At 40.0% G+C, this 27,657-nt stretch overlaps 9 protein-coding genes across 9 annotated transcripts; 4 read left to right on the forward strand and 5 right to left on the reverse strand.

Annotated features, from left to right (window-relative positions):
- Window positions 1–146: 146 nt before the first annotated feature.
- On the reverse strand, window positions 147–1,626 carry L201_002825 (uncharacterized protein; the record flags this gene model as incomplete). The annotated part of the gene is made up of 10 exons (XM_066218591.1): window positions 147–245; window positions 317–468; window positions 534–573; window positions 621–720; window positions 801–818; window positions 870–1,036; window positions 1,089–1,283; window positions 1,344–1,423; window positions 1,494–1,530; window positions 1,594–1,626. 10 exons carry the CDS (start codon window positions 1,624–1,626, stop codon window positions 147–149), a joined length of 921 nt encoding a protein of 306 aa, XP_066074688.1.
- Window positions 1,627–2,071: 445 nt separating this feature from the next.
- Window positions 2,072–3,762, reverse strand: L201_002826 (uncharacterized protein; the record flags this gene model as incomplete). Its single annotated transcript, XM_066218592.1, has 10 exons — window positions 2,072–2,167; window positions 2,250–2,401; window positions 2,479–2,518; window positions 2,588–2,681; window positions 2,751–2,768; window positions 2,877–3,040; window positions 3,164–3,391; window positions 3,476–3,555; window positions 3,632–3,668; window positions 3,730–3,762. 10 exons carry the CDS (start codon window positions 3,760–3,762, stop codon window positions 2,072–2,074), a joined length of 942 nt encoding a protein of 313 aa, XP_066074689.1.
- A 405-nt stretch (window positions 3,763–4,167) lies between these two features.
- On the reverse strand, window positions 4,168–5,444 carry L201_002827 (uncharacterized protein; the record flags this gene model as incomplete). The annotated part of the gene is made up of 9 exons (XM_066218593.1): window positions 4,168–4,286; window positions 4,340–4,379; window positions 4,443–4,539; window positions 4,612–4,629; window positions 4,681–4,844; window positions 4,911–5,096; window positions 5,161–5,243; window positions 5,302–5,338; window positions 5,415–5,444. 9 exons carry the CDS (start codon window positions 5,442–5,444, stop codon window positions 4,168–4,170), a joined length of 774 nt encoding a protein of 257 aa, XP_066074690.1.
- Window positions 5,445–6,319: 875 nt separating this feature from the next.
- Window positions 6,320–8,009, forward strand: L201_002828 (uncharacterized protein; the record flags this gene model as incomplete). The annotated part of the gene is made up of 9 exons (XM_066218594.1): window positions 6,320–6,636; window positions 6,709–6,844; window positions 6,909–6,938; window positions 6,995–7,100; window positions 7,184–7,349; window positions 7,412–7,482; window positions 7,541–7,781; window positions 7,842–7,869; window positions 7,932–8,009. The coding sequence occupies 9 exons, from the start codon at window positions 6,320–6,322 to the stop codon at window positions 8,007–8,009; spliced, it is 1,173 nt and encodes a 390-aa protein (XP_066074691.1).
- Window positions 8,010–8,606: 597 nt separating this feature from the next.
- Window positions 8,607–13,834, forward strand: L201_002829 (uncharacterized protein; the record flags this gene model as incomplete). Its single annotated transcript, XM_066218595.1, has 20 exons — window positions 8,607–8,832; window positions 8,900–9,807; window positions 9,888–10,282; window positions 10,341–10,589; window positions 10,641–10,698; window positions 10,764–10,840; window positions 10,900–10,966; window positions 11,015–11,054; window positions 11,116–11,125; window positions 11,178–11,258; window positions 11,313–11,397; window positions 11,461–11,541; window positions 11,618–11,808; window positions 11,867–11,891; window positions 11,955–12,038; window positions 12,094–12,158; window positions 12,285–12,343; window positions 12,405–12,430; window positions 12,482–12,716; window positions 12,768–13,834. 20 exons carry the CDS (start codon window positions 8,607–8,609, stop codon window positions 13,832–13,834), a joined length of 4,029 nt encoding a protein of 1,342 aa, XP_066074692.1.
- A 778-nt stretch (window positions 13,835–14,612) lies between these two features.
- L201_002830 (uncharacterized protein) lies at window positions 14,613–18,243 on the forward strand (the record flags this gene model as incomplete). Its single annotated transcript, XM_066218596.1, has 6 exons — window positions 14,613–15,280; window positions 15,395–16,551; window positions 16,605–16,694; window positions 16,749–16,835; window positions 16,895–17,080; window positions 17,138–18,243. The coding sequence occupies 6 exons, from the start codon at window positions 14,613–14,615 to the stop codon at window positions 18,241–18,243; spliced, it is 3,294 nt and encodes a 1,097-aa protein (XP_066074693.1).
- A 143-nt stretch (window positions 18,244–18,386) lies between these two features.
- On the reverse strand, window positions 18,387–19,421 carry L201_002831 (uncharacterized protein; the record flags this gene model as incomplete). The annotated part of the gene is made up of 5 exons (XM_066218597.1): window positions 18,387–18,572; window positions 18,632–18,727; window positions 18,785–18,875; window positions 18,939–19,147; window positions 19,215–19,421. The coding sequence occupies 5 exons, from the start codon at window positions 19,419–19,421 to the stop codon at window positions 18,387–18,389; spliced, it is 789 nt and encodes a 262-aa protein (XP_066074694.1).
- Window positions 19,422–19,976: 555 nt separating this feature from the next.
- On the forward strand, window positions 19,977–20,985 carry L201_002832 (uncharacterized protein; the record flags this gene model as incomplete). Its single annotated transcript, XM_066218598.1, has 3 exons — window positions 19,977–20,395; window positions 20,500–20,739; window positions 20,820–20,985. 3 exons carry the CDS (start codon window positions 19,977–19,979, stop codon window positions 20,983–20,985), a joined length of 825 nt encoding a protein of 274 aa, XP_066074695.1.
- A 209-nt stretch (window positions 20,986–21,194) lies between these two features.
- Window positions 21,195–27,288, reverse strand: L201_002833 (uncharacterized protein; the record flags this gene model as incomplete). The annotated part of the gene is made up of 13 exons (XM_066218599.1): window positions 21,195–21,339; window positions 21,407–21,470; window positions 21,550–22,741; window positions 22,809–23,496; window positions 23,566–25,238; window positions 25,287–25,342; window positions 25,396–25,439; window positions 25,495–25,859; window positions 25,919–26,022; window positions 26,075–26,568; window positions 26,624–26,797; window positions 26,863–26,873; window positions 26,941–27,288. 13 exons carry the CDS (start codon window positions 27,286–27,288, stop codon window positions 21,195–21,197), a joined length of 5,358 nt encoding a protein of 1,785 aa, XP_066074696.1.
- Between the last annotated feature and the right edge of the window lie 369 nt (window positions 27,289–27,657).

The raw sequence follows: 27,657 nt of genomic DNA on the forward strand, positions 1-27,657 counted from the left end.
CGTCGCATGATAGATTAACCGAGCTGAGAGCAACATGAAACGCGTATACATGTTACCTTAAATTCTGAAATTTTTACCAAGTGACAATGATCAGCCTACGATACCTTCTTTGCCTTTTAGTATCCTTTTGCTGTATATACACTATCTTAAGGCTGATCGGCACCAACATCCATCAAAAAATCATCGACACCCTCGATTGCCTTCACACTTTGTTGTCTCTTCCTCTTTTTCCCTCCAGTTTTAGACTTTTGGAATATCATTGTACATCAGTTAATGAGTAGTCGAGGCTTGATTGAGGAGGTGTAATACAGCTTACCTCAAGATATATCACATCATCCTCTTCTGATTCCGGCTCTACCTTCTCAATACCCCTTTTACCACTCAAACCTGAGTTACTTTCCGGGGAAGAAATTAACCCTTTGAGTCTGAAAAGAGTAGATTTTTGATTTACCGAGTTTGGCGATTCATCTGTGATAGTCAAATAATAAGGTCGAATTCTGTGAACTGTCATTACTCATGATAAGGGTGCTCACCAATGATACCCATTTGAATCAAGGCAATTCGTGGTCGATACTGAAGTAAATCAAGGTTAATATGAGCCGCCGCACTAGATAACTCACCTGGAAGAGAAAGATATGAAAAGGTCTATCATCTCCTCTTTTTGGCTTCCACCTGTAAACCATTTCTTCTATTCTGAAAAATTCAGTCTTCTCTCCAGCACTATTATACATTGAATCAGTGTCACTACTTATGGTATCCGTCACACTGTCGATGATCGATGAAAGCATTCCCAAGCTCACGCAACTGTATAAGTGAATCTGTCCACTTGAATCAATCAGCATGAACATCATTGTGGCATTTGAACTTACCTTTTCGCCTTTTCGTCCACAATTCCCGTAGTAATCTTTTCATATATAGGTTTCTTCCCAATGGCTCCTTCAATGTAATTGCCCTGTCTTACAATGATTGCTATAGTGCCGATATCTTCATTCGTTTCAGGATCAATAGTGACTTTGGAAAGATCATCCGTTGTAGGCTGATTGATGATGGGATTAGTTATACTTCAGATGAGTGATGAAGCAACTTACCAAGGGGGAAAACTTCAAAGTTGTATCATAACACTTCCCACCTTCTTTCTGTATAATCGTATCCCATCTAATGTTGTCGCCTGACTGCTTCAGCCATCCTCCGAAATCCACCCGATTCCCATCAATCCATAAAGCGACATCAAGATCATAGTTGTCATTGTAATAAGGAAGTTTTCTTAGTATGATACTGAAAGGCTATCATTTCGGACCATCAGCTAGTGCAATGTTGCCTGAACCAGAAACTTGCAAGCTTACTTCATCAATTGTTTCCACAAAACATTTGCTATGAGACGACTTTTCTCCTTCAGCTGGTGAAACCTCAAGAAGATACTCGTCTGTCCAATCATACACTTGTATAAGCTTGTTATCTATCACAAGAAAGAGGAGAGAATTCATCAGTCTTACCTAAACGCTTCCCATCATCTTGCGCTTCTATCCAAGCCTATATGATGAGATGACCGATCAGTAACTCACTTTTCCAACTTGCTAGAAAATGTTGACTTACCTCTAAACCAGCTGCGATTCCATGAGATAGCATGATGAAAATATACACAATGTCGGATATATACAAGTAAGATAATTAACAAGACCAACTTCCTAATAAAAGATTGGAAGAAAACAGTTGTTAAGTCAATCGATCAAATAGACGCCAGATTGGTATTAGTGATACGGTCGATGACTCAAGTTGAGTCAGCTATAGTACGTGTCCATGTTATACTCCAATTTCAAAGTAATAGTCCGGTGCGCTGATTGATCAACATATCAGTGTTTCACGTGTGTGTCTGATCTGTCTTTACAACCTATCATGTTCTTGCAATCAAACCTTAAATCTTGTTAGGTAGATACATGGTGTTTCCACATAATATCAGGTGTAAAACTCCATTTGGATTTAACATGAACATGGTCTTACATTATAGGAAATTAATCTGATCCAAGTTCCTCTTCTTCGCTTGCTGATCACGCTGTTCACCTTTTTCTCCATTTTAATCGTCATCTAAAGTCAGATCAACTGCTTCTGCTTTGGTTTTTCCACTTTTTCGTAAATGCTTCTGTTCTGAACTCAGTTTCTTCACCTGATCCTATAAAATGGTATACAAATATATCAGCTTAACCTAAAATTGGACATTCAGAATCACAAAGCATATTCCCTTCAACACTCACCTCGAGGTATTTCATACGTTTTCTCTCCAGATCAGGTTTCACGTCCCTATCAATATTTTCGTCATCCTCGACCAATATTGCCTGTTCCACAGCCAATGACCGTTTACGTTTTGGAGGATCAGGTATGGCTTGAGGAGGAGGAGCAGGTTCATCTGTAACAGTATAAAGACAGAACGGTTAGCCCCCATCGTTCACAGTCTCCCAATGATGATCTGAAGTGATGACCTACCTATTATTCCAGTATGAAGCAAAACTGGTCTGGGTCGGTACTATTGAATTTATATAAGACGCGTTAACCATACATCATGTTGAATGAGATGAAGGCTAAATGCATTCACCTTGAACACAAACTTGTAATCTGGGTTCAGGGTAAGAGCGTGAATATGGACAGAACTGGCATGGGTTTGTTGCATTTCGGTCCTTGTTGAAGGGCTAAGTAACGGTCGTCACGAGATTAGTTGTTGGGCAACACTGACCAGAATGGTCCCAAAGGTGGCTTACCTGACTGTATAGGAAAATCTGCGGAAAGTGCGAAATTGTTAGTTCTGAATATCACGCTATAATATACTGGCAGGAGCAGTAACATATATAAGATCATGAAGGATGGGTTCGACATAATTGACTCACTTTTTTGATTTTTCATCAGCTACATCATTTCTGAGACTCGATGTAGCGATTGCTTGTTTTGGTCCTGGTATGAAATAACCGCTCCAAAGTATAATCTCTATTGTACCTAATTTCTGTGATGTCTGGCTAGTTACCGTGACTTGATCAGGATCATCGGTAGTTTGCTATAGGTTCCGCCAAAGATATGATCACAATGGAAGAAGCCTGATCAGTATCAAACGCAGCAAGGAATACGTATATATGGCAAGGAAGTGTTGTGCATTTTGCGAATGCTCAAATGGACTTACCAAAGGTGCGAATTTTAGATTAGCATGATACATTTTCCCATCAATTTCATCTTTCTCAACGATACATTTCCACTGATGTTCTGGTTTTCTATCCCACCATACATTATAAGGTAAACGTTGCCCATCTATCATACAATCACAATGAATACCTAATATTCCATCTTTCGGTTTTTTTACTTTGCGTTTGGTAAGAAACGTTGCTCTTTTGGAGATTTTCACTTGAAATTCCTATATGATAATGTATTAAAGAGAGTAGTCGAATGAGCGGATCAAATATAAGTAAAAGAGATGGTCTGAAACAGCAAAACTTACATCCTCAGTAGCCTCCAAAAAGCATTCCGACCAAGCTGATTGCCCAGGGCTTGCGGGATGGTGTGTTATTTGGTATTCATCTAGGAATCAACAAGTTGCTAAGCTGTTACCTCAATTACTATATAATCCAATATGGAATCTTCGCTATTAACCTACTTAAACGTTCCTCATTACTCAAATTACCAACCCAAGCCTAAAATACAGTAAAATCCACCTTTAATCCGGGCTGTGCCATACAGTCATCATGCACTTACATCGAAATGTATTCCAGCGTCTCGGCCAAACATGATTCATGGTTCAGTACAAGCTAGTGATCAAATGTAGCTTTGATGAAATCAATCAAAAAATCGATAAACGCGTGAGAGTGTGAGAAGGTGAGACGATAAGGCATTTGAACGTGGAAGTTCACAGTACGGCTTCAGGCACCGTTCATCTTACGTGTATCAGATGCGACATCCTGGATACCGCAACGTATGATTTTCATAGACATGCATAATTAGATCATACGTGCGGAGCGCGATTGCGTCCACCTACATACATATACTGCTAGGACTTCTACTCAACATACAAAGTGGTGACTGCCTTCCTGACCCCTGACTACACCTAGTCATGAATTCCAAAAATCCATTCTCATCCGAGTCAACTCGTAAGATGAATGCCAAATTCTCCCCCCAAAGCAGAACCCCTCATTGTCATCGCTTGGATCGTTCAACCTTGATCTTCTCAAGCTTGACTTGTTTCGAAGTTGTTCCATCTCCCGTAATTGGACTTTTCCGTTTTTGAGATGGAATTTCAGGTAGTTCGTTTTCATCTTACTGTCATTTCAGCATCAAACACTAAAGGGACGTGGGATCCAGAACTCACTTATAGCGCCAATCAATTGGAGTACTGGTCGTGGCCGATACTAATGGTACGTATCTCAATATTTCCGTAATTCATGAATTGTAGTTCAGTGATCATCACTTACGTTGAAAACAAAGCGATAAAAAGCGCTTCCTTTCTTGTCGGGATGGAAATTATAACATATTTTCGGTGTTTCAGGAGCAATTTTGGTGTCACAAGCTCTAGAAATGACGAATAGAAGTCAGCAGCTAGAGTCAAGGTATTAAATTCACCTGATAGTGGTACAGGCTCACTGAACAACGTAAGGGATCCTGATCAATATGATGCTAGGTCAGCGTTGATAAGATGTGATGCATGCTCACTTCTTCGATTTTTCATGCGCTACACCAGAGACCAATTTTGACCAATTTTTGCGTTTATTTGTATTAGGAATCCATTTACCAGATTGAATCTGGATTGTGATGGTACCGAGAGCTTGAAGTGTTTTACTGTCTATGCTGACTTGTTGTTCTTCGTCAGTGGTGGGCTGCATTCAAGAAAAATCATCAGCTCTTTCAGATGGTATATCGATGGGCCAGAGACGAAACAGTACCAAAGGAGAGAACTTCAGTTTGGATTCTAGTAATTTCCCGTCTTCTTCCTGTATGATTCTGCTGAAAACGCGAGAGGGACTATCCCAAGAACTTCCTAACTTTCGCCCATCAACGCAACATTTAGCCCGCCATTCCCGACTGTCAAACAGTCTTTTGTCCTTCATCCGAAGGTGGATGGCGAAGGGCTATCATGGATAAGGCTGAATTAGCCGAATATTTGTGGTTAACATGCCAGGAAAGAACGCATACCTCGTCAGTGGTTTCAAGAAAGCATTCGGTATAAGGGTAATCCTTGCCGTCAACAGCAGGATGATGATTGATTTTGTACTCGTCTGCGTTTCATATCGAGTTAGCACTTAGCTGACCGTATGATGCTAGATAATGACTCACTTAGCCTCTTCCCGGTCATGCTGCTTTCCACCCAAGCCTGTGAAAGATGAATCGAATGAAATCAGCTTGCGTTGTCCAGTTCCATACGGAAGGTCCCATCGACAGCCACATACCTCCAAGAGTTGGGGATCTTCAGATAACATAGTGAATATGCTACTGTGATTATGTGAACTGTTTGTGCAACATTACAATGGATAAGTAAAGTGATGAGGAAAATGAGAAGGAAGGAAAGTGAAACTTTGTGATGTGAAAACGGTTGACGGAATAAAGTGGACACAAAGAGTGGAGGAGATCTGTGCGTGAGTGTGGGGCACCTTCGTGATACAATAGTTGACTGGATCAGAAACCGTCTCAGGTACATATTCTTCCACGTGGCAGAGAATGTCCGCTTCAACCGTTTCTTTGCGAAGATAAGATTAACCTTTTTCCCCTTTTTTCACCTCTTTCAGGCAAGAAGCATACCTATTTTCGATCAGAATAGCCCCTATCTCTACTGACGATCGGAAGATATGCATCTTGATAAGCTATCAAGACAGATGTATATATGTATAATTGTTGATCATATGATTCAGTAGAAATAAATGATGAGAGACCGGGTAAAGGAATAATGACGAGTTAGGCTGAATAGAGTTAAAAATAACCGGAGTTAAATGTTAGATGTGTTCCGAACAGATCCGATAGAACGAGTCCGAGACGTGATTTTTGGGGTAAACCTAATTAAATGCTTAGAGGAACGGATTTGTTGATCTTTCCATTTCCACCTTTTACATCTTCAAAAGATAAAAGCAATCGAAATATCACATCATATCATCACAACAATCGCATCTGACTATCCTTAATAACCGTATCATAGCATAGATAAGAATCTATAAACCAACAATCAAGCTTATAACATCTGAGAAAATAGGATAACTTGGTGGAAGATCTGTCAAAGACAATAAGCGGAATACAGTAGCAAATATTTCTGTTCTTGGCTAGTGTCGCACCCTTCTGATATAAGGGCTATGTCCCGCCTTCTATGCCATCTTTCAATTTTAAACAACCATCTTCATCGACAAATCTCGATAATACATCAGTAACAAACCAATCTCATCAACACCATCATAGAAAACATATAAATACAGATGCGGATATAGCGGTAGGAGCGGGAACATCAACATTCGAAATTGTGGAAGAGGAATTAGATCACGATCAAGATACCCAAAGTGTAACTAGAAGATTGAAAGACATTATGTCAGATAACTCAGCTGTCATAAATACTTTCATTGCTGGTGGTCTGGCAGGTGCAGCAAGTCGTACGGTAGTCTCTCCATTGGAAAGGTTGAAAATTATCTTGTAAGTTTAAGTTGTGTGACTACCTATACGCTTTAAGCCGCAATCAAATACTCATCGTCAAACATAATATAGACAAGTACAAGCCAGTACATCGGCCGTATCAAGCTCGGGACAGGCGTATGGTGGAGTATGGGAAAGTTTGGGGCGAATGTGGAAGAATGAAGGTTGGAGAGGTTTCATGAAAGGGAATGGGATAAACGTTGTTCGAGTAAGTCTCACTACTCTGCTCATGACATTTCGCAAGATTGAGCTAAACGATTGTGTGTCAACAGATACTGCCATACTCTGCACTACAGTTTACTGTAAGCTGATGTTCTCGTAGATTTCGAAAGATTGCATTCAGCTGATGGAAAAATAGTCTTATGGCGCATTCAAAAGCGTTCTAGGAACCTGGTCAGGAGAGACGACGCTGTCAACACCGTTGAGGCTGACAGCTGGAGCTGGTGCGGGTATAGTGGCTGTAGGTGAGTCCGAATGAACCGCATTATACACATGTCCTAGGCCAGTGCCTTCTTTCAGAATACAACTCACGATAAACCCGTTATAGCCGCTACATACCCGCTTGATCTGGTACGAGCAAGATTATCAGTAGCTACCTCGGGAATGTCAATAAAATCAGCCTCCGGTGGATTTACAGCTGAAGATGCTAAATTGGGAATGATAGGGATGACTAAAAAGGTGTACAGGACGGAGGGTGGTGTTAGGGGATTATAGTGAGTAGTTGTGTACCTTTGTTTACGATATGGCGTCATGTTGACAATATTGCACCACTCAGTCGCGGTTGTTGGGCAACAGCAGTCGGTGTAGCTCCTTATGTTTCCCTCAATTTCTATATCTACGAATCCCGTAAGTCGTGGTATATGGGATTGGTGATAGTATCACTGACTATATAGCCTTTGAATAGTAAAATCAATGATACTACCAGAATCCCTCTCACTTTCAGCATCCGAACCCGAGCTTATTCTCCGTAAATTAGGATGCGGAGCTCTAGCTGGAGCAACCTCACTCATATTCACCCATCCATTCGATGTATTAAGGAGGAAGTTGCAAGTTGCGGGGATGTCATACATGTCGCCTCAGTATAATGGCGCAATAGACGTAATTAGGTGGATTATCAAGAATGAAGGGTTCTGGAAAGGGATGTAGTGAGTTGCGCTTCGATGGAGTGTCGTTCGCGGTATACGTGCTGATGGTTCCCCTCCTAGCCGTGGTCTTGTACCTAATCTCATCAAAGTGAGTTTGGCCGTCTCATTCTTCACGACAACTTAGGAGCTAATTGTTCTCCCTAATAATAGGTAACACCATCGATAGCTGTATCGTTCTACACCTTTGAAACTGTTAGAGATTTGTTAGCTGCTGTGGGGGAAGAATAGATGTAAATTATGGCGCATCCGGATGGAAAGCTAGAAGAATCTGTATATATAGATTGACCGAGGGGAATAAGGGATTTTTCATCACAAGGATTTATTCAATCTTTTGGGACTATTATCATAACAACACATCATATCACATCAATATCCATAATCACACAAAATATAAGTTATCAAGGAACAATCGTCATCAATATATAGTCATACTGTAAACTAAAATTCAAATGCATACAAAACATTAACGTTTGTAAGGAGGCAGCAAAGCAAAAGATGCTACTTGTTTCCAAGGATTGTTTACGCTTGGTGCCCCGGTCATGTCCGTAATCCTGCGGAGGACGGTCAATATGCGGTGACGTTGAAATGAAAACAATGATCGTTTCTAGAGTCGCTTTCTACATATCGTCTTGATTGCATTGTGCAATCTGATACTGGTATCCTTTGTATTTGGGGCTTGGCGCACCATCCAGACTCTGTGGCTCTACGTTTAGTGTAGATGACGACAACTCCCCCTCGACAATTCAATACAACTTGAGGGCATTTCCAGCTTCTTTAACCGCCTTTCCCCTTCCTCTCTAAGAACAGCAAATTACATCAGCCAAAATGCCAGCTACACTATATCTACGCCCGAATCCGCGAGCGTTCTTTCTGATCACTGAAAATCATGCTCTTATATTTCGTCAGCCGAATGCATCAGAATCAAAGGCATCGAAGAGTGTAGTGGTGGCTGAATTCTTGCCTATAGAAGAGGTGGATATGCGAGGATTGGTCAAGGCTAGTAGAGGCAGAACTGTAGAAGGTGTATTGGGTGTGACCAGTGTACCTAGTGGTGAGTAGTCAATTCATCTGAAAGGTTCTGCAAGCTGCTTACGTCTTGAAATGGATTGCGCACGCAGAACGATCACCGATACCTGAAATCTTCTTACTGCTTGTATCCCATTCGACAGTTTTACCACCTTTATTACCCTCTTCCGATTCAATCAGACCTGCAAAAGTAATTGGAGTAGAATTCCATTCTCTGACATCATCATTTTGGGATAGTCCAGAATTGATATCAGCTTCAAATGCAACTTCTTACTCATTAGATGATGAATTTGACTATGATGAACCATATCAACCTTATCCAACGTCTTCTAGCAATGGTGGAACTACAACAACACAATCACAAGCACAATCAATGGGACTAGAAAATCCATGTAATGGTATGAGAAAATATTTAGAATCTGGTAGTTTCTTTTATGCCAATGAAATCAAATGGGATATCTCATCGAGACTAAATAGATCTTCAAGTAATTGGATTATATCGAATAATGCAGATCAACAAGAAAAAGAAAGTCAGAAGATAGAAGAAGAAATTGAAGAAGGTAGAAGAAATGCATTAGTAAAGTTTGATGAAAGGTTTATATGGAATAAATCATTATTATCACCAATCTTGAATTTTAGATTAAATCTGAGCGAAGATCTGAGGAGGGAACTAGATGAACAATCTTTATTAATTCCAATTATACAAGGATTCATAAATTCATTACCCATCTCATCAGGATTCAACTCAACAACCAAAAAGCAAGAGATAGTCAATTTGAGTTTGATATCAAGATTGAGTTGGAAAAGATCTGGAACTAGATTTAGAACAAGAGGTATAGATGATGATGGTCAAGTAGCAAATTTCGTCGAAACTGAATTGATCTTGTCAACAAGCAATTTGATCCTAAGTTATACTCAAGTAAGAGGTAGTGTTCCTCTATTTTGGGAACAGCCAAGTCAAGGGTTGAGTACACTACAACAGAAAGTAGAAATCACGCGGGTGAGCAGTTCATTATGATATTCAACCTTTCATTAGCAAAGTATGACACTAACAAGACGTATCAAATGTGCCTGTGATAGCCCCCACAAGCGACACAGCCAGCATTTGATCGACATTTTTTAGAATTGATGGATCAATACCATTCTATTCATGCAGTTAACTTATTAGGTCAAAAAGATGCAGAATCAATGTTATCTTTAGCATATTCAAACCATTTAGAATCGTTAAAACATAATTTAAAAAATAATGACACTACGATAGATGGACAATCTAGAGGTACATTAGAATTAACACCTTATGATTTTCATCAATCAGTCAAGATTGGTGGACATGAAATGGTGAAATATGATTTTTCAATGAGATTGAATCAAGTTATGGATTCAATGGAACAATTCAATTGGACTTTATTAGATTCAAAGTCAGGTGATTTAATCGAAAGTCAACAAGGTGTATTTAGAATTAATTGTTTAGATTGGTGAGTCCAAACCTTTGCGATCACGTTCAGGTGATTTATATATCGAGTAACTCCTTAGCCTGGACAGAACAAACTATGTTCAAGATGTAATTTCATCTTTGACTTTATCACGGTTTTTGGACTCAATTGGATCACCACTACAATCATCACAAACACTTTGGTCAGCACACAGGGAATTATGGGCAGATAACGGTGATAGGTTGAGTAAGATTTATGCCGGTACAGGTGCTCTGAACACCTCCGCAACTAGAAGTGGTAAAAAGACATTTGCGGGGCTGTTGAGTGATGCTACTAAGTCTGTTGGAAGGTGAGTCCACTATCTATTGGGTGATAAATTATAGTCTAATACCGCATGTAGAGCGTATATAAACAACTTCCAAGATAAAGGGAAACAAAATGCTATTGATATGTTACTGGTAAGTTGGTGTTGATACTGTTATATGGTTTCTCATCTGATCTAAATTTATTGTGGTATCTATAGGGAATGATGGCAGGACAAAGACCTGTTATACTGTTTGATCCCATAAGCGACTCGGTACAAGCAGCTTTGACGGCTAGGTGAGTGCACCTAATGTGTGTGTGTCGGACTGGAAAGATCAGCTGATCGTTTGTTTCAGAGTGAACGAATATTCTCGTACGAAAGTGTTATCTATATTTTCCGGAACATGGAATCTGAATGGAAAAGTGAGCTAGGTCTTTACACATGATTGGACGATAGCTGATTTTGAGCAGGCCCCGAATGAAGCTTTGGATTCTTGGCTATTCCCACCAGGTAAGTAGCTCAATCGAATCCACCGTTCTAATATCCGAACTGACTTTGGACGTGTTTTTAGAGACAGCAGAGTAGGTGGACTCATGACTCCAGCTTCATACTGGCTGGCTAACCTTTATACAGACCGGATATCTATATGATTGCATTCCAGGAGATTGTCGAACTTACAGCGGGTCAAATACTACAAACTGATCCTGCCAAAAAGTAAGCTGAGGTTTTGTTAGTCAATAGTAAATAGCTGACAAAAACACATGACAGGCGGATGTGGGAGAAATTTATGATGGATACATTTGCAATGCGTAAAGGCAAGAAATCGGAATACTTGTTGTTGAGAAGTGAGCAAGTAAGCTAAGATTCGCCCTAATTTACCAAAGGTTAAGTCAATAGCTGACTTTTCCATTTTCAGCTTGTTGGTTCAGCTTTAATCATCATCATCAAGTCCCAATTAGCACCACATATAAGAAACGTAGAAAGCACCACTAAAAAGGTACGCTTGATCATTGTCGGTTATAGGAAAATCATTATAGTATTGGCTGATTTGTACTCTGTTATATTGCAAATAGACTGGGTTATCTGGATTAGCAGGTAATAAAGGTGGAGTTTCAATCAGGTTCCAACTGTTCGATTCAAACGTCTGTTTGATCACCTCTCATTTGACTGCTGGTCAATCAAGTGTAAACGAGAGAAATGCGGATTGGAAAACATTGACGAATGGTATCAGATTCAATAGGGGTAAACTGATTGATGATCATGAGTGAGTGATGCCTGACTTGAAGCTTGATTCAAACATAGATGCTGACACATCATTGCAGGATTATAATTTGGTCTGCTGATCTTGTGAGTGGAAGCTGCTTGTCCGGCCTTGTCAAGATGGACAGCTGATCGTTCCTCATCTGTCAGAACTACCGTATTGCTTTACCTAATGCTGATGTCAGACAAGCAATTGAGGACGGCAATTTGGAAGCGTTACTAGGAGCTGATCAGGTATGTTCTGAGACTCCGTTCTGTATCTTGTGAAACGCTAATATGATAATCACAGCTTTTGAATGCTATGGATGCTGGAGAAACCTTTATCGGATACGATGAAGGACCAATTGTGTTTCAGTAAGTCTAATTCAAATACCGTGAATATATCATTGAGCTGATGGTCGTATGAATTTAGGCCCACGTATAAGTAGTAAGCATATTATAGCATGAATCACCTGATTGATATTGACCGTCAATGTATAGCGATAACGGAACGGATGACTACGATACCAGTGAGAAGCAGAGGATACCATCATGGACAGGTGAGTAGAGATGTGTAGTATGGTAGGACATCGTGCTAATTTAGAGTTACATCAATGTTAGACCGGGTTCTTTTCAAAGGTTCAGCTGTAAGTCAAATTGGAGGAGTAGTGAAATGAAGATGCTGACCTTTTTTGCAGCTTCGTTTGAAGGAGTATAACCGCGCGGAACTCATGACATCCGATCATCGACCCGTCTATGCCGTTTTTGATGCCACGATACGCGAAATTGATCATGCTCGAAAAGAAGCTATATCGAAGGAAATAGTGCATTCTATATTGGCAAACGGGGGAGGCAGAAAGATCGACGAGAAGGTAGAGAATGTTGTGAGGGGACATGGAGGACCAAAGGATATCGTGAGGGATATGGCTAAAGGTGAGCAATCCTCCATATAATGTAGAGGTTACATACTAAGCCATGATATAGTATCCGTAACACCTACGCTTCGTACATCCAGTCCCAGATTACCGCCTCGACCGACATCTGCTGCTTCAATGAAAGAAACCCATACACCCGTCAACGCCACTGCTCGACTCCACTCGCAATCCCTCTCTACGCCTCAATCCGCCTCCTCTTCCCTTCAAGCGTTAGTATCGAACGCCTCCTCCGCCTCTCTAAACAAAAATGCTAGAAGACCTGCACCAGCCATACCTGCTACGCGAACCAACGCATCATCGAGCTTATTCACGGATATGCGAAACAGCCCAATTGTACCTTTAGATCCAGATAGAAGATCACCAATCCCTCGATCATCTTCCAGAGGTATGATAGCGAATGGAACTGGATTATCCGATTCAAGTGCTCGTCAAACAAGTCCACCTTCGATCACACCTTCGTCAACAGGGGATTTTGTGATAATACCAAATTCAACTTCTTCTTCTTCTTCTCTAAACACGAAATCCCAACCTCCACCTTTACCACCTAGAGTCAATTCTATACCTAAGCCTTCTTCGAAAGAACCATCTAAAGTTCCACCGCAAATACCTGCACAATTGCTCAATAGGAGTACTTTACCTAGATCAGCTTCGGGTGCGTCATTGGCCAAACCCACAACGACTGGAACGGAAGCTGGTACAAACAATACAAATGCACCCGGCATTGAAGATGTCAAAGACAGTTTATCACTAAAACAACTACGTGCCAAGTTTGAAAACGCTTCCCTCGGTCCATCTTCCACATCATCCTCAACAGTGGCAAAGACACAACAGCCGAAGGTGGTGATACCTCAGTCAAGACCCTTACCTAGTAAATCAATGGATATCAATGGATCACCACAGGAAGGTTTATCTTCACCTGTCAAGCCTGACAATCTAACTACTTTGCCATCATCAATCGCAATGCCTAAGATTCCACCTAAACCTAGAAGATTAAGCTCAAATATCCCAAAAGCAGATGAAATGGAAGATGGTCCTTTGAATCTCTCTCAATCGCCTGAAAAGAAAAAACCTATCATACCTAAGAAACCGGGGAATTTAGGTATTAAGCCTGCTTAAAAGGGTAGAAAAACGGGTGATGTTCGTTCTGAAGACCTGTATGGATTGTACTGTTTATACATTCACGATAATAACCCTCCACAATGAACGGCATGCATGCAATTTTCAATTTGTAGTTGTCTTGCCACTCCGCCACGACTGAATTTTAAGCATGTTGGAAAGAGGGATACGACGCCGCTGTATCGTACCATACACGTGAAAATGATGATATGTATGATTCTTGTATCTTCATGCTGCATAAGTTACCTTGTATTGAGCTAGAATTGCTCTTGTATATACTGAAAATCGTGTTTACGGAATAGCATATACATATCATAGGCATTCGCTATATCTCTTATTGAAGGCTGAACGGATAAACCACTTCTATGCTCGAAGTACCGCGCAAATCCCCTAAAGTTACGTTAATACATTAAACCTTACCACGTCAAATTCATCGTTCTATCTTCAACTTCGACAAGTTTGTTTATACTTAATTTTCCTATCAACAATTTAGAAATATAGACTATAGTAGTAGATACCACATACGTGTACATTCGTATAAACAAGTCGAAAAGATCTTCGCCGTCGGTACATACAACTCCGATGAACCACTAGATCAGTCGTGGTCAGCAGACCTTCACTTCATCGCCTTCACCTCCTCAATAAGATTAGCTTAGGTGATCAACGACAACAATATCCCTTTATAATCAGCTTCATTTTCCTCCTTTATCTTGTTCTTCTCCTTTCAGGTCCATTGCACTTCCTTTCAACTTTTCATCAATGATATCATTGTGATAATATGTCAACAATATCGCCCTCACCTCTACCACCTGCACTATCAGGACCAATACCTACAAATGCAGAGACGAAAGATAAAGAGATCCCTACAGATATAACTAATAACAACGTTAGACCAAGTCTAAGTAGACCATTATCAGAGATATCAGAGAATGAACAACATAGAAGATCACTAAATAAACTCAATAATACCACATCAGGGGCATCAGCATCAAATAGATCAAGTATACATTCAAACTACAAGAAAGATAGACAAACTCCATCGAGACCTGTATCAGAAGTAATCGAAGAGAAAACACCGTCCACTACAATGGCCCCTACGAGTACATCGAATAATAGCAAGAGGATGTCTATGGGAGGAGCAAATGGAGGTGTACAGACTATAACGTTAAATTTAGTTGATTATGCTAAATCACAATCCCAAATACAATCCCAGCCTCAACCATCACCTTCGTCTGCTCCAACAATACAAATACCACCGCACGACTCATCACAGACAGATAAAGTACCACCACCTCCTTCACCGACTACTAAGCCAACTCCTCCTGAGTTACCTAAAAGACCTGAATCATTGCTAGCAAAGAAGGGCAAGGAGAAAGAAAAGGACAAGGATAAAGAGAAGAGGAAAAGTTCGCCTAAGCTACTTGACAAGGATTTGCCTGAAACAGGGTAAGTCATCGCAAATATAGTCACAAGCTTTCTCGGTTGCGCAGAGTGTTGCAGATACGTGCCTCAGGTTCTTTGCCTGCTGTAACGCTAACTTTTACCCCTCACGATTCGTAGCGAGTCATCCCGCTCTGGTGTATCATCCTTCTTACTGGCCAAACGAGCCTCTCTTCGTCCATCATCCCTCATCATCTCCTATGCCGAGGTTGCCAAACCCGTTGCCTCCCCTCCTGCAGTCACGACACCAACCACTCAGACTGCTTTCGACTCTGTAGATAGTCTGCAGGCCTCAACATCAGGCACCAATGTCAGTAAACCAGCTACCAAGTCGAAACCATCATGGTTAAGACGTGCTAGTGGTACAGCAGCGCTGAGATCCAAGTCTCGAACTCCACCACCTAAAGAAGAGTCTACCTTACCTACTTCAACATCCCTACCTCCAGCTTTACCACCACGTAAAGGGTTAGACCCTACACCAGAAGTACCGACATCTCAATCTCTACCTGAAGAAGGTATGGCTCCTCCACCTTTCCCACCTAGAAAAACATCATACGCCAATATAACTGCAGCTGGATCTAGTAGAAGTAGATTAGGGGATGGAGAAGGTAGACCAGCATATTCACCTTCTGGACTACCACCTTCTTTGCCTTCCAGGGATAATATAGGAAATATAAGAGGTAAAATAGCGGCATGGACAGCAGCTGCAGCGCAATCGAGTGGAGGATTCGCGAGATCCGAATCATCAACTTCCCTACAAACCCAATCTGGCGCCGGATCGAATTTCACCTCCAATTCTCAACGGATACCTTCTTCTGCTCAAAGGGTTCTAGGACATGCTGGATCAGCTGTACAGAAAGGTTGGGCAGGATTGAGATCAAGAGGTGTAGGAGGAAGTATAAGTTCCATGTCATCTCTAGGTCAATCTTCAAGATCAAAACATCAAAATGGTAATGGAAATGGGTATGGAGATAGTGATTTTGCGCCGTCGACTTCTTGGGGATCGAACTTGACTTCTAGTAGATCAAGTAGAGATAGAACAAGATCAGATAATTATGAACCTGGTTATGGTGTACCACCTCCAGCAGATGGTCCGGTCTTTGAAACCGAAACTATAATACGTCGAGGAGATGGTGTAGTAGGAAAAGTCTTCGGAAGAGATGTGGTCGATGCTGGAAAAGAATGGTGTATAGCAAATCTAGACGAACATTTAGCAGACTATGAAATACGCAGGAGGAAATGTTTACCTGCGGTAGTGATTCGTTGTGTGGAATATTGTGAGTAGTTCCTACATTTCCATTACGGTGAAATCATCTGACACTCATTCTAGTACAAATATGGGGTCCTAAAGAAGAAGGGATATTCAGAATCAGTGGTAGAAGCAGTCATATTGCTAGACTGAGGAGGGAGTTCGATTCAGGTGAGTTGCTTTTTTGAATCATATACATCCTGAAGCTTACCATTTGTTCTTCAGGTGCGGACATCGACCTGCCCAAATGTCACCCAGGGGATCTCGATCCACATGCTGTAGCGGGATTGTTCAAATCGTATCTTCGGGAGTGTAAGTGTCATCTCTCTCAATCTGCATCGAAACACCCGCTGAATAACCTCACCACCCAGTACCATCACCCCTTCTCACACACGACCTTCAACCTCAATTCGATTCATATGTCAGAGGAAAAGGCAAAGCCGTCAATAGTCGCGGCCCTCTGACAGCAGATAACGGGCATATGGGCGAAAAAACAGATCTACAATCGCTACTGCATCAACTCCCGCAAGCTCACTGGTTCTTGCTTGCTGATATCGGTGAGCGTTTCCACTTTAATGTCTGCTCCTTTGCTAATTTATGTTGCACCGTCCTAGTCAAACTTCTTGACCTGATACCGCGACATGCAGCGACTAACCGAATGACCCAAAACGCTCTTATGTTATCACTTGGTCCGTCCCTCAACATACCTGGAGGTATACTCAACGAGTTGATAGAGCAGCGGGAAACCCTATTTGCAGAACCGCCATCACCGTCAACAATCGAAACCGCAGCTGCGTTAATCGACTTTGGCGATGTAAACATACCACCCGTAACACCGTTGTCAGAAGGACATGCGTCTCAGCTGACCGATGAAAACGGTACCTCGGCTCTCAACATGGGATCAACAAAGTCTAAAAAGGCTCCGCGATTACCGGCTAAACCGAGTTTGACCAAGCTGTTCACCTCGTCTAGTTATACCTCTCTTCCACGTCAGAAAAGTGTGGACACCCTTCATAGCATAATCAACACTGATCCTCCCAGAGTGGAAGTACCCATATCACCTGCATCGCCATTACCATCCTTTGAGACCGACAAGCCTGATTTGAATAGTGAAAATAGTACCCCTAAACCTACAATCGCACCTTTATCGCTATTCTCGAATGAAGCAGCAAACGTGCCCATGCCTGAAACCCCCCCAGTTTCTAGTGGATTAGAACAGATGGAAGAAGTGCACTATCCGGCCGGAACGGTGGCCGAGAGATCTAATATTTTTTCATCCTCTTCAACATCAACGCCAATAGCTGATAAATTTCAAAGCACATCGTCTCCATTTCCACCATTACGCGATCTAGCAAAACTCAGAGGCTCAAACGGATCCAATCTGACTATAAATTCGTCAACAAGTGATGGTAATCTTAATCGCTCCTCAAATCAAACTGACAACGTGAATGCTATCAGAAGAGGAACACCAGTATTTTTCTCTTCTTCAGGTGTGATTGGGCATACCAGATCAGCTTCCGCTTCAGCAACAAATCTGTTTAGTGGTACTGGTTGTACAAGACGAAAAGACGGTGAAGAAATTGATAATAATAGTAATTATAATGCAATTAATAACAGACAGAAAAGAGAAAGTTCAGAAGATATAGATGACGGAAGAAAAGAAAAAAGATTATCAGCTGGTCCTGATAATAATTTAAGAGTTAGAGAATATACTGTTTAGGATATACAACAAGAAAGCAATTAAGCAGTCATTATTCTTAGTACATCTGGAATAGAAATCCGCTTGTAAAATGAAATTATCGATATCTATTTATGTATAACATGCATAATCTATGTTACTGTCAGTTGTTGGTGACGATATGACTATTTCGTCTTCTTCCTATCTTTTCCTTTCATTTTCTTTTCTTCCTCTTTATTCCTACTTGTTGTTCTATCCTTCTCCTTCTCTCTTCCCTTACTTGATTCCCTATCCTTCTCCTTATCATCTTGAGGCTTTTCTCTCTCCTTAGGTGGTGAAGGCAAGAATTTTTCCATTATTTTTATAGCACCCTAAGACATAGAATACTTTGTTAGCTCATTATATAGTACAAAATTTCAACTGTACTCACAAAGACCGGTTTTTTATCTTTCGGCTTACCTCTTGAATCCAGTACGACCTCATTATCGATTATTGAGTACATCATCACACAGAATATCGCTTTAATCTACAACAGGAGTTGATCAGTTATGTCGTATCGAGAATGGTCACAGTGCAAATTTACTTTAGGCCACCAAATCATCGCTCTAGCTTGATCTTTGAACAAGAGAACCTCGAGATATTCTATAACGCAGAGAATTGGCCAATATGATAACCTACCTCAAAAATCATTGATATATTAATGGTCAATTAGATAATCATTGATATGTTAAACTTACCATAAAATCCTATCTTTGGTAGTATATATTGATTTCCATGTACAGTATATAGGTATAAAGTGAATGACTGGCCAAGAGATAAAAAAATGAAAATGCCATGGTGTAGTATACCAAAAAGCGAAATGAAGAGATATGAATATACCTATAGCTAAATGAGGTGAAGCGAAAATATTTAAGAATTGGTATAAAGGTGGACACCAATCTTGTATCTGTCCCAAGGAAACCTTCTGTCAACTGAATGAACGTTTTCTGAAGCTTATTATCTTGTGGGCTCACCCAATTATCAACAATCTCTCCAGCTTTAACTTCTTCAGGTCTACTTTCCTCCCTTAATTTCTTTTCTTTCTTCTTTTCATTTTCCAATTTCAATTTTTCATCTTTTTCTGCTTGTTGAGCTAAATGTATATGATATAATGCTGCTTGACCAGCTGGTGTGAAATGAGTCAAAGCTGCTGCTTCTAATTCTGTTGGTTTCTTTGACATTATGTTTGGTGATGCTTCGAGTCCATGTGAGATAGGAAAAAGCTACAATCACATCACTTGTAACTTAACATACAGTGAACGCATATATTCCATCGTATCGAGAGCATACTCAAGGGAGAACAAAGGTGCTCGTTTCATCTTCCTGACAAAGGTACAAAGGTAGTTGCAGATTCGAGTACTTTTTATAATTATCCTTTGCAGATGTTTACAAGTACCCACGTCTCTTCTGCCACTTTATGCTTCTGAATGTACGACTCACCTCAAGCTCCAAAAGACGAGTCGTACATCTGTACATTACCTGCTAGCCACTGCTGAGATTCTCATTCATAATTTAATATGCCTGCTCCTGTAGATCATGCATGCACAACTTTTTCTTTGCCTGGTATACCTTAATTGTACCCCAATACTCCAATGTCCTTCACAATCACATTCGCGGATGGTGTTTCAGGCGGCGATCGGAGCGGTATTTCTGAGGGAATGCGATTTCATAGCCATCCGAAATCCAAAGTATCACAAATTTCGTTACCATCTGATACACCAGACCCCTCCCTAAGCATGACTGCTGACATCTCACATCCTCCTACCGACATTCAAACTCCAGAGCCTCAATCAGCAATCAACCGCGACCAAATAATTACCCTTTCGCAATATGTGCATGAAGGTGATTTATGGGATTTTTGGATTGGAAACATTGAATGTTACGGTCAAGTAATTCTCAAAGTGGTTGATACGTTCAACTACCCGTGTAGTGATCCCAAACTCGATGAATATGTACCTTATCAACAAATCACCACAGAGGCTACTCGAGAGCAAAACTTCTACAACGGTCCTTTAAGAAGGCTACAAGGAACAGTAATCCCAAAATACTTTGGTATATTCTCTTCAGGTAGAAAAAATCGTTACCTTGCTATGCTATTGGAATTTGCGGGATGGTCAATTGGCTCGGGATATATTGAAATGCATGAAAATTGGGTGTGAGTGATCCTATCAATCTCACAGCCTCGCATTCATTGTGCCACTTGGTGCTACTTTACGGGTTAAGCTGACAGACGGATTATGATCTTCGTTGATATTTCAGAGACGACATATGTGAAGCTTATAAACACATTCATCTTTGTGGAATTTCCCAACGAGATTTAGACGGAAGACATATATTGGTCCATCCAAATGAAAACGGAGAATACCGAATTCGAATTGTGGGGTTTCGCCATGCTAAGCATAGAAAGCTCACAGATGAGACGGGTGTCACATGCCTTTTGGAAGAAGCCGCTGCTATCAGAAGTCGTTATGCAATGGTGGATGGAATGGAACCTTCAATGTAAGTACCGTTTGCTACCGCTCAACATCAATTTTGTCTATTTTCGCAAGCTGACGGGTTTTTGCGTTCCTCTCACACAGAATGAAAGCTTTACCTGAATATTGGGCTCAACTCGATGATCCAGAAGATTTTAGAGCCGAACTAGACGATCTTGTCGTGGATAGAGGCTACCTCCCTCCTGAGGTTATCGCTCACAACCAGAGACGAGGTGCTGTTTATACACACGATGGTTTGAGAATCCTGTGAATCTGACCAGATCCGTTCAATCTTCGTCACAACCTCATTTGCGTGCTTACATATACATTTCTATATCAACTATCATATATTCAATTTATAGTCGTTAATCGGTTCTAAGCAGAAAAGTGGGTGTATGTAAAGATATTGATACGATAAAATACAAGATATTGTCCAAGATAGATTGAGAGAGAAAGACAAGTCACAGAAAACTATATTGTTTACGAATGTCTGAAAGGGGAAGTATCAGGATCAAATTGATCCAGTAGTTGTGTCAACTGTACGACATCTTCTTTCCGTGCTGATATGCTTGGTGTTAAACCTTGTCCAGGAACAGAGTTATTGAAATCTTCCATTGCTAACCAGCTATACAATCGTAAAGTTTCTCAGTTATCTATTTTCTGCCTACAAGAATTCCGTAAGGTATACTCACTGGTCAAGCTGTGATCTTAGATTTTTAGCTTTTAATCTGAAATGCGAATAAGCAGCTTGTTCGGCTAACCGGAATGATTATCATCGCTCATGTTTAGCTTCTGTCATCAAGTTCTGCATCTATGGGAAGATAGAAACACTTACCGGATTTTGAACCAGATGGACCCTTTTCACCTTGAATCTTCTCCATTTGTTCAATCAAGAAATCTTTTTCATCTTGTTCATCTTCCAATTGTCTTTTCAAAGCTTCAACTTCCATTTCTAATGCTCTAACCTTTTTAGCTGAAATCAAGTCTTGTTGTTGATTCTGATTTGCATATGGTGTACCATTATTATTAGAATTGATAACTGATTGTCTCTTTGAGGGAGTTAAAGGAGTAGTAGAGGCTTCATTCAGTCTTTTTAATTGATCAGACATATCACCTCTTAAAGCATCATGAGATTGTTGTAAACCTCTTAACAGATCTTCTCTACGTGATGTATTTCCATTACCTAATGGTGTTGAAGGTATAGCGGGAATTGAGTTTTTATTTAATGAAGAAGATAAAGTTTTTTGTAATTCATTAATCTGATTTTGCAATTTATCATTTTCATCTAATGTATTTTGATATTCAAGTTCTAATTTTGATAAATCATCTTGTTGTTGGCGATATTTGGTTTCTAAAATTTTAGTATTTGATGAAGCTGATAACGAAGCTGCGGAAACTTGTTTCCTTTGATCTTGTAAATCTTTCTCTAATGAATTTATCTTAGATTCTAATATTCTTCTAGTTTTTCTTTCTTCTTCTAATAGTTGAATTGATTCTTTGTCTTCATTGGATAATGATGCTCTGGCAGATCTAGCTTCTTTTGATTTTGATGCTTTTAATTTATCATATTGTCTAGCTAAATCTTCTAAATCCGCATTTAATCTATTTCTATGCGTTTCTAAAGATTTCAACAATGTATTCAATCTATCATTTTCTTTAATTTGTTCAGCAAGTTGTTGATCAGTGAATTTTTTGGCTTTTTCGAGTACATGATAATGTTCAACAACTGTTTTATTTTCTCTTCCACGTAAGAAATCAATTTCTTTATCTCTAGCTTTAATATCTGCAGCTGCTTTCGCCAATGCACGTTCAGCTTGTAAAGCTATATTACGGTTTTCAGCCATTTCCACTTGATTATTGTGAACTTGTTGCTCAAAGTGGTGACGTTTCGATGATTCTTCTTGCAATTGTCTAGACACGTTGTCAAGCGATTTTGCCCAATTGGCTTTTTCACCTTCAATCTCTAGAACTGCATCTTCCAAACCGTTATATTCATCTTGTAGCGCATGTAAGTGTTTTTCGATGTCCTATGATATTACATCAGATCTTCAGTAAGCACACCGGCACTTCGTCCTATCCATCAGATACACTCACATCTCTAGCTTGAGCAGTACTTTGTAATCTACTCTCAGTTCCGCTCAAATGTTCTCTTACAATCTCCAACTCTTTGAGATCCTTTCTACGTTTTTCTTCAACTTCATTAATCTTAACTTGCATAGCCGCTAACTTCTCTTCCTTATCCTTTAGAGCAGCTTGAGCAGCTTTCAAATCTCTTTGAGCAGTAGTATGGCTAGATTTCAATGATTCTACATCTACTCTAAGTTTATTAGCAAGTTGTTGAGCAGCTTGAACTTGATCATCTAACGATCTTTGTAATTGTGAAACTTGATCTCTCAACCTTGACATTTCTTGTTCTCTTGATTTGTCAGCTTCTTGTTTCCTTGAATCTTCAGATGATTTAGCAGCCATCACTTTTCTTAAATCATCTAACTCCTTTTCAAGCTTTTGTCTAGTAGATATTTCAGATCGTTTCTCTTTATCTTTAGATATGATTTGGGTATTCAAACTTTCGATCTTGACTTGCATAGCTGTCAAAGCTTGTTGAGATTCCTCTTGAGCTTTCTGAGATTTTGTTTGTCGAGCTTGAAGATCAGTGATTTCGCGTTGTTTGGCCGAGATGGCAGTCTCATGACGCTTGATAACAGATTGTAATTCTTCCAGTTGGTTTTTGGCACTTCGCAGGTCTTCGTTGAGAGCGGTTAATTGACTATTGCCAGATTCACTATATAACCACAACATGAGTCAGCTTAAATCGAATCACGTAGTTACAAGTCAAGCTTGATTGACTTACGCTTTTCCTTTTTCAAGTTGTAATCTTTTCTCCATTTCTAAATTATTAGCATCAGCTCTATCTTTAGCTCTTTTCAGAGATTCTTCTTTTTGTTGAATATCTCTTTTCAATTCATCAACTTTATTTTGTAAAATTAATTTATCTTTTTCCAATTTAGATTGTATCGTAGATCTTTCTTTTGAATCTTTCAATAATTCAGCTTCTCTTTTTGACCAATCATTATTTTGTTTTTCCAATAATTTAGTTTGTTCAATTGAATTTTCATATTCAAGTTGAATTTTATTTAATTTCATTTTAGTCAAATCAAATTGTGTTACAGCTTTTTCTCTATCACGATCTAATAATTCTATATCAGATTCTAATTCTTTGATTTTGACTTCCAATTCTGATTCTCTAGCTTTAGATCTTTCTAACATTCGATCTTTCTCTCTACCTAATTCTCTTTCAGATGATAAATCACCTTCAACTCGACTCTTTTCAGCTACTAAAGAAGCTTTCAATTCTTGTAATTTCTTCTTTTCTGCTTCGTCACGTTCAGCACGCTCTTTAGTCATAGCTAATTCAGCTTGTTTTCGAACCAATTCATCATCCGTTCGAGTAGCAGCTAACAAAGGTCGAACTTTGACGTATAGACCCCACCATGGCCAATCTCGCAATTGGAGGTAAACTCTTGCATTACGTTGTATCGTTCGGACAGCTTGAGCCCGATTGATAAGTTTCAGTATTCTCCTTCGAGCTACATGCATTCGAGCAGCTGACTGGAATCGTCGGAAGATGTCGGTAAGAAGGTTGTCTCTTCGCTCTTCCAGTTCAGCAAGTACGCCAGCTTTGAAGAAAATCTTGGTGGCACCAATCTTGTAGAACTGCTTATCTAGATCCAGAGCTTCTGCTATGCGTTCTGCAGCTTTTCGACCATCCATATATCCCTTCGGAATAACACCAGGGGTCAAGACCTCGTAACGTTGTCGGAACTCGGCGAAGGAGTGTCGATTTGGATAACCTAATCTTGCAATACGGATACCTTCCAACACACCATTACATCTAAGCTGATCTAACACCAGGTTCACATTGACTTTTCCAGGTTGTTTATGTTGATTTGGCACAATACATCTTACGAAATGTGGTTGGGTACTTGAAAGCTGTTGCATGAGTTGTCCAAGTTGTTCTTTGTGTCTTTGACCAACCGTGCGGAAAGCACCTCGTTTGACTTTCTTCACGACACCTACGGCAGCAGTATCTTCAGCGTATTCAGAGAATAAAGTAGCGATAGAAGGGATCTCGGAGGTTGCTAGTAGTCTTGCGACAGCTTCGTTGATTGGATCTTTATTCTTTTCCAGCCATCCTGAAGTGCGGTATTCTACATCACCAGCATAATGTTTAATGACGAAACCGGCTCCAAATCTAGTAGCTCTAAATTTGGATGATCCAGGATGTTTGGGACTGGCTCCTTTGGGTGTTTCCCACATTTGCTGAACTTTTTCAGTGAATGTAAGATCCGTTGCTCTTGGCATGATACATTCTTCGTCCAGGAGGGCTAGCATACCGACAGGCTGAGTAGACTCGATCAATTCGATAGTAGGTTGCAAATCCAGTCCAAAGTTGACGTAATCCCATTCAATGCCTTCACGGGCGTATTCTTCTTGCTCGAGGGTGAACATGTGGAAGTTGAAGAACTGCTCTTATCGTAAGGTACTATCATAATATACATTGAGTTGACTCACCTGTTGTAGTTTCTCATTAGTGAAATTGATCAGCAGCTGTTCGTAACTGTTTTCGTCTATTATATCCGATCAGCTTTCATCTGAAATCAGAAAACGTAGCTGGACATACCAAAGATTTCGAAACCAGCAATATCTAATACTCCGATAGACAATCTATTTTGTATTATTAGTGAATTCCGTACATTACGAAAATTGTAGTCCAACTCACGACTTGGCACTAGGTCTATCCAAAGCAGTGTTGATCCTATCTACCATCCATCCAAAAGTCTTTTCATACATGAATTTACATAAGGCAGCTAATTCATCTTCCGCTTGTTTTTTAGTTCGTGCATTGGTTACCCATTCTCTACCCGCTCTAACCTTAGGTTGTAAGACTGATTTTGTAAATTCTTTAACTGATATACCTAATAGATGACATATTTTATCCGCAATAGGTTGCATAGCTGGTGGCAAGAATGCTTGATCCGTTGCTGTTCCTGTCAATAGCAAATTACCTATATGTAAGATTACAGCTGGTATTCGGAATAATTCAAATTGTTCTGTTTCGGTAAACCCAACAACTCCTAATGCTTCCTACAATAATACGGCGCATTAGCTGGTATATAAGGGAGGATGAAACATGAGTAACCCACTTTCAACAATCTCCACTCAGTATGATCATTAACTCCATCAATCTGTGATCGTGATTTCTTCAAGAATTCGTATTTTTCAGGTCCTCCGTCCAACAATAATCGATCTAGTATACAAGTTAACTGCTGCACATTACACTTGAAACTTCAACAGCTTACCAGCTAATTTAGCTTCTTTCGCTCCTTTTAGCAACTGATAAAATACATGGAAATTTCTTTCTCCTTCAGCTCTAGCCGTGACTCTACTCTTCTCCAACAGATACCAATCTATATTCGCACCTGCTATAGCACCTGTTGGTGAAAAGAATATTCTGATAAATTTACCAAATCTACTTGAATTATTATTTCTCATCGTTTGAGCATTACCAAACGCTTCTAAAATTGGATTCGCCTGTAAAATCTGTTGTTCCAACAATCCCAATGATGGTTCTGAAATGGTTAGTGAGGTCAAATCTATCTCTGAAGCGTCTTTTCCTTTGAAGGACGATGATCTTGGTAATCCTCTAGTAGGTGCTTTTGACATCGACTTTGAACGGGTTAAAGAATTCGAAGTGGAAGATGAGGGGTCTGAGGGTATTTGAGAAGCTGCAATGGCTGCAAGATATTGAATAACTTTCTTGGTATTTTCTGTTTTCCCTGCACCTGATTCACCACTGTTTGATTGCGAATTAGTTGCCTGTGGGGTAAGAAGGATTAAAAAAAACTCACGTAATCAAGATACTCTGACTTTCTCTCTCCTCTCCAATTTGTTGCCAAGCCCTTTCTGCGACGGCAAATATATGAGGAGCATTTTCTTCCCTTCTTCTCGTGCGGTATTGAGCTATGTGTTTAGGTGTATATATAGGGAGAGGTTGATAAGGGTTCAAAGATATCAAGAAAAGTCTTACAACCAAAAATTCATCAGCTGATAATTTTTCGTTAGAGAAGAAACAGCTAATACAACTTACCCAGAATATGTCTTCCAACGTTGAAAGACAATGTATTCATATAAGCTATTATACCCTCTATTCTCTCAATCAACTCACATATATATTATTTGATTGATACCTTATCCTCAGATTGTTAATTACACTAGCTTCGTTCAAATGGGTCAAATCTGCTATATCTTCTACTCCATCAAACTGAGGAGGGTTCATCGGACTTAGTTGGTATAAAGGTACAGTACGTAATTCATTTGTTGTTGATATCTGTACTACTGCTGTAGATTCTGGTGAATTATCATCTCCTGTTTGTGTACGTATCCAACATGGTAAGAACCCTTCTACAGGATCAGGTAGCCACATTCGTCTATGTGAAGATGAAGGTGGTGCATCATAAGGATATTGAGGAGGTCGAGGTGTCGTTCGTCGAGTTAAAGAAACAAGTCGGTCCATTATCATTCGAGTAAAGGTTTATTGAGTGAGATTTCCATAAGATATGATTGAAAGCAAGAAAAATAGAATTCTCTCATCAATCATAGCTCTTACTAGCAAAATAGTTCGATATAATCAAAGAATAGGAAGATTTAAAACTCACTTCTTCTCGTTGAACTCGGCTTGAGCCGCAGCCAAAGCACCTTGATCTCTCTCGTCTCTATTTACTCTTCGCAAAAGCGTTGAAGGGTCCATGTTCACTGAATACACCTCAGGTCGCAAGTCTAGATCATGTGTATTTGATTGAGCTAACAGAAGCTTATTTCAACAGCCAAAGGATGTATTCTTCAGGCTTGCAAAACTGTCAAGTGGACTTGATTAGCTGTTGAA

The sequence above is a fragment of the Kwoniella dendrophila genome, chromosome 3 (genome assembly GCF_036810415.1).
Source record: "Kwoniella dendrophila CBS 6074 chromosome 3, complete sequence".
Classification (NCBI taxonomy): domain Eukaryota; kingdom Fungi; phylum Basidiomycota; class Tremellomycetes; order Tremellales; family Cryptococcaceae; genus Kwoniella; species Kwoniella dendrophila.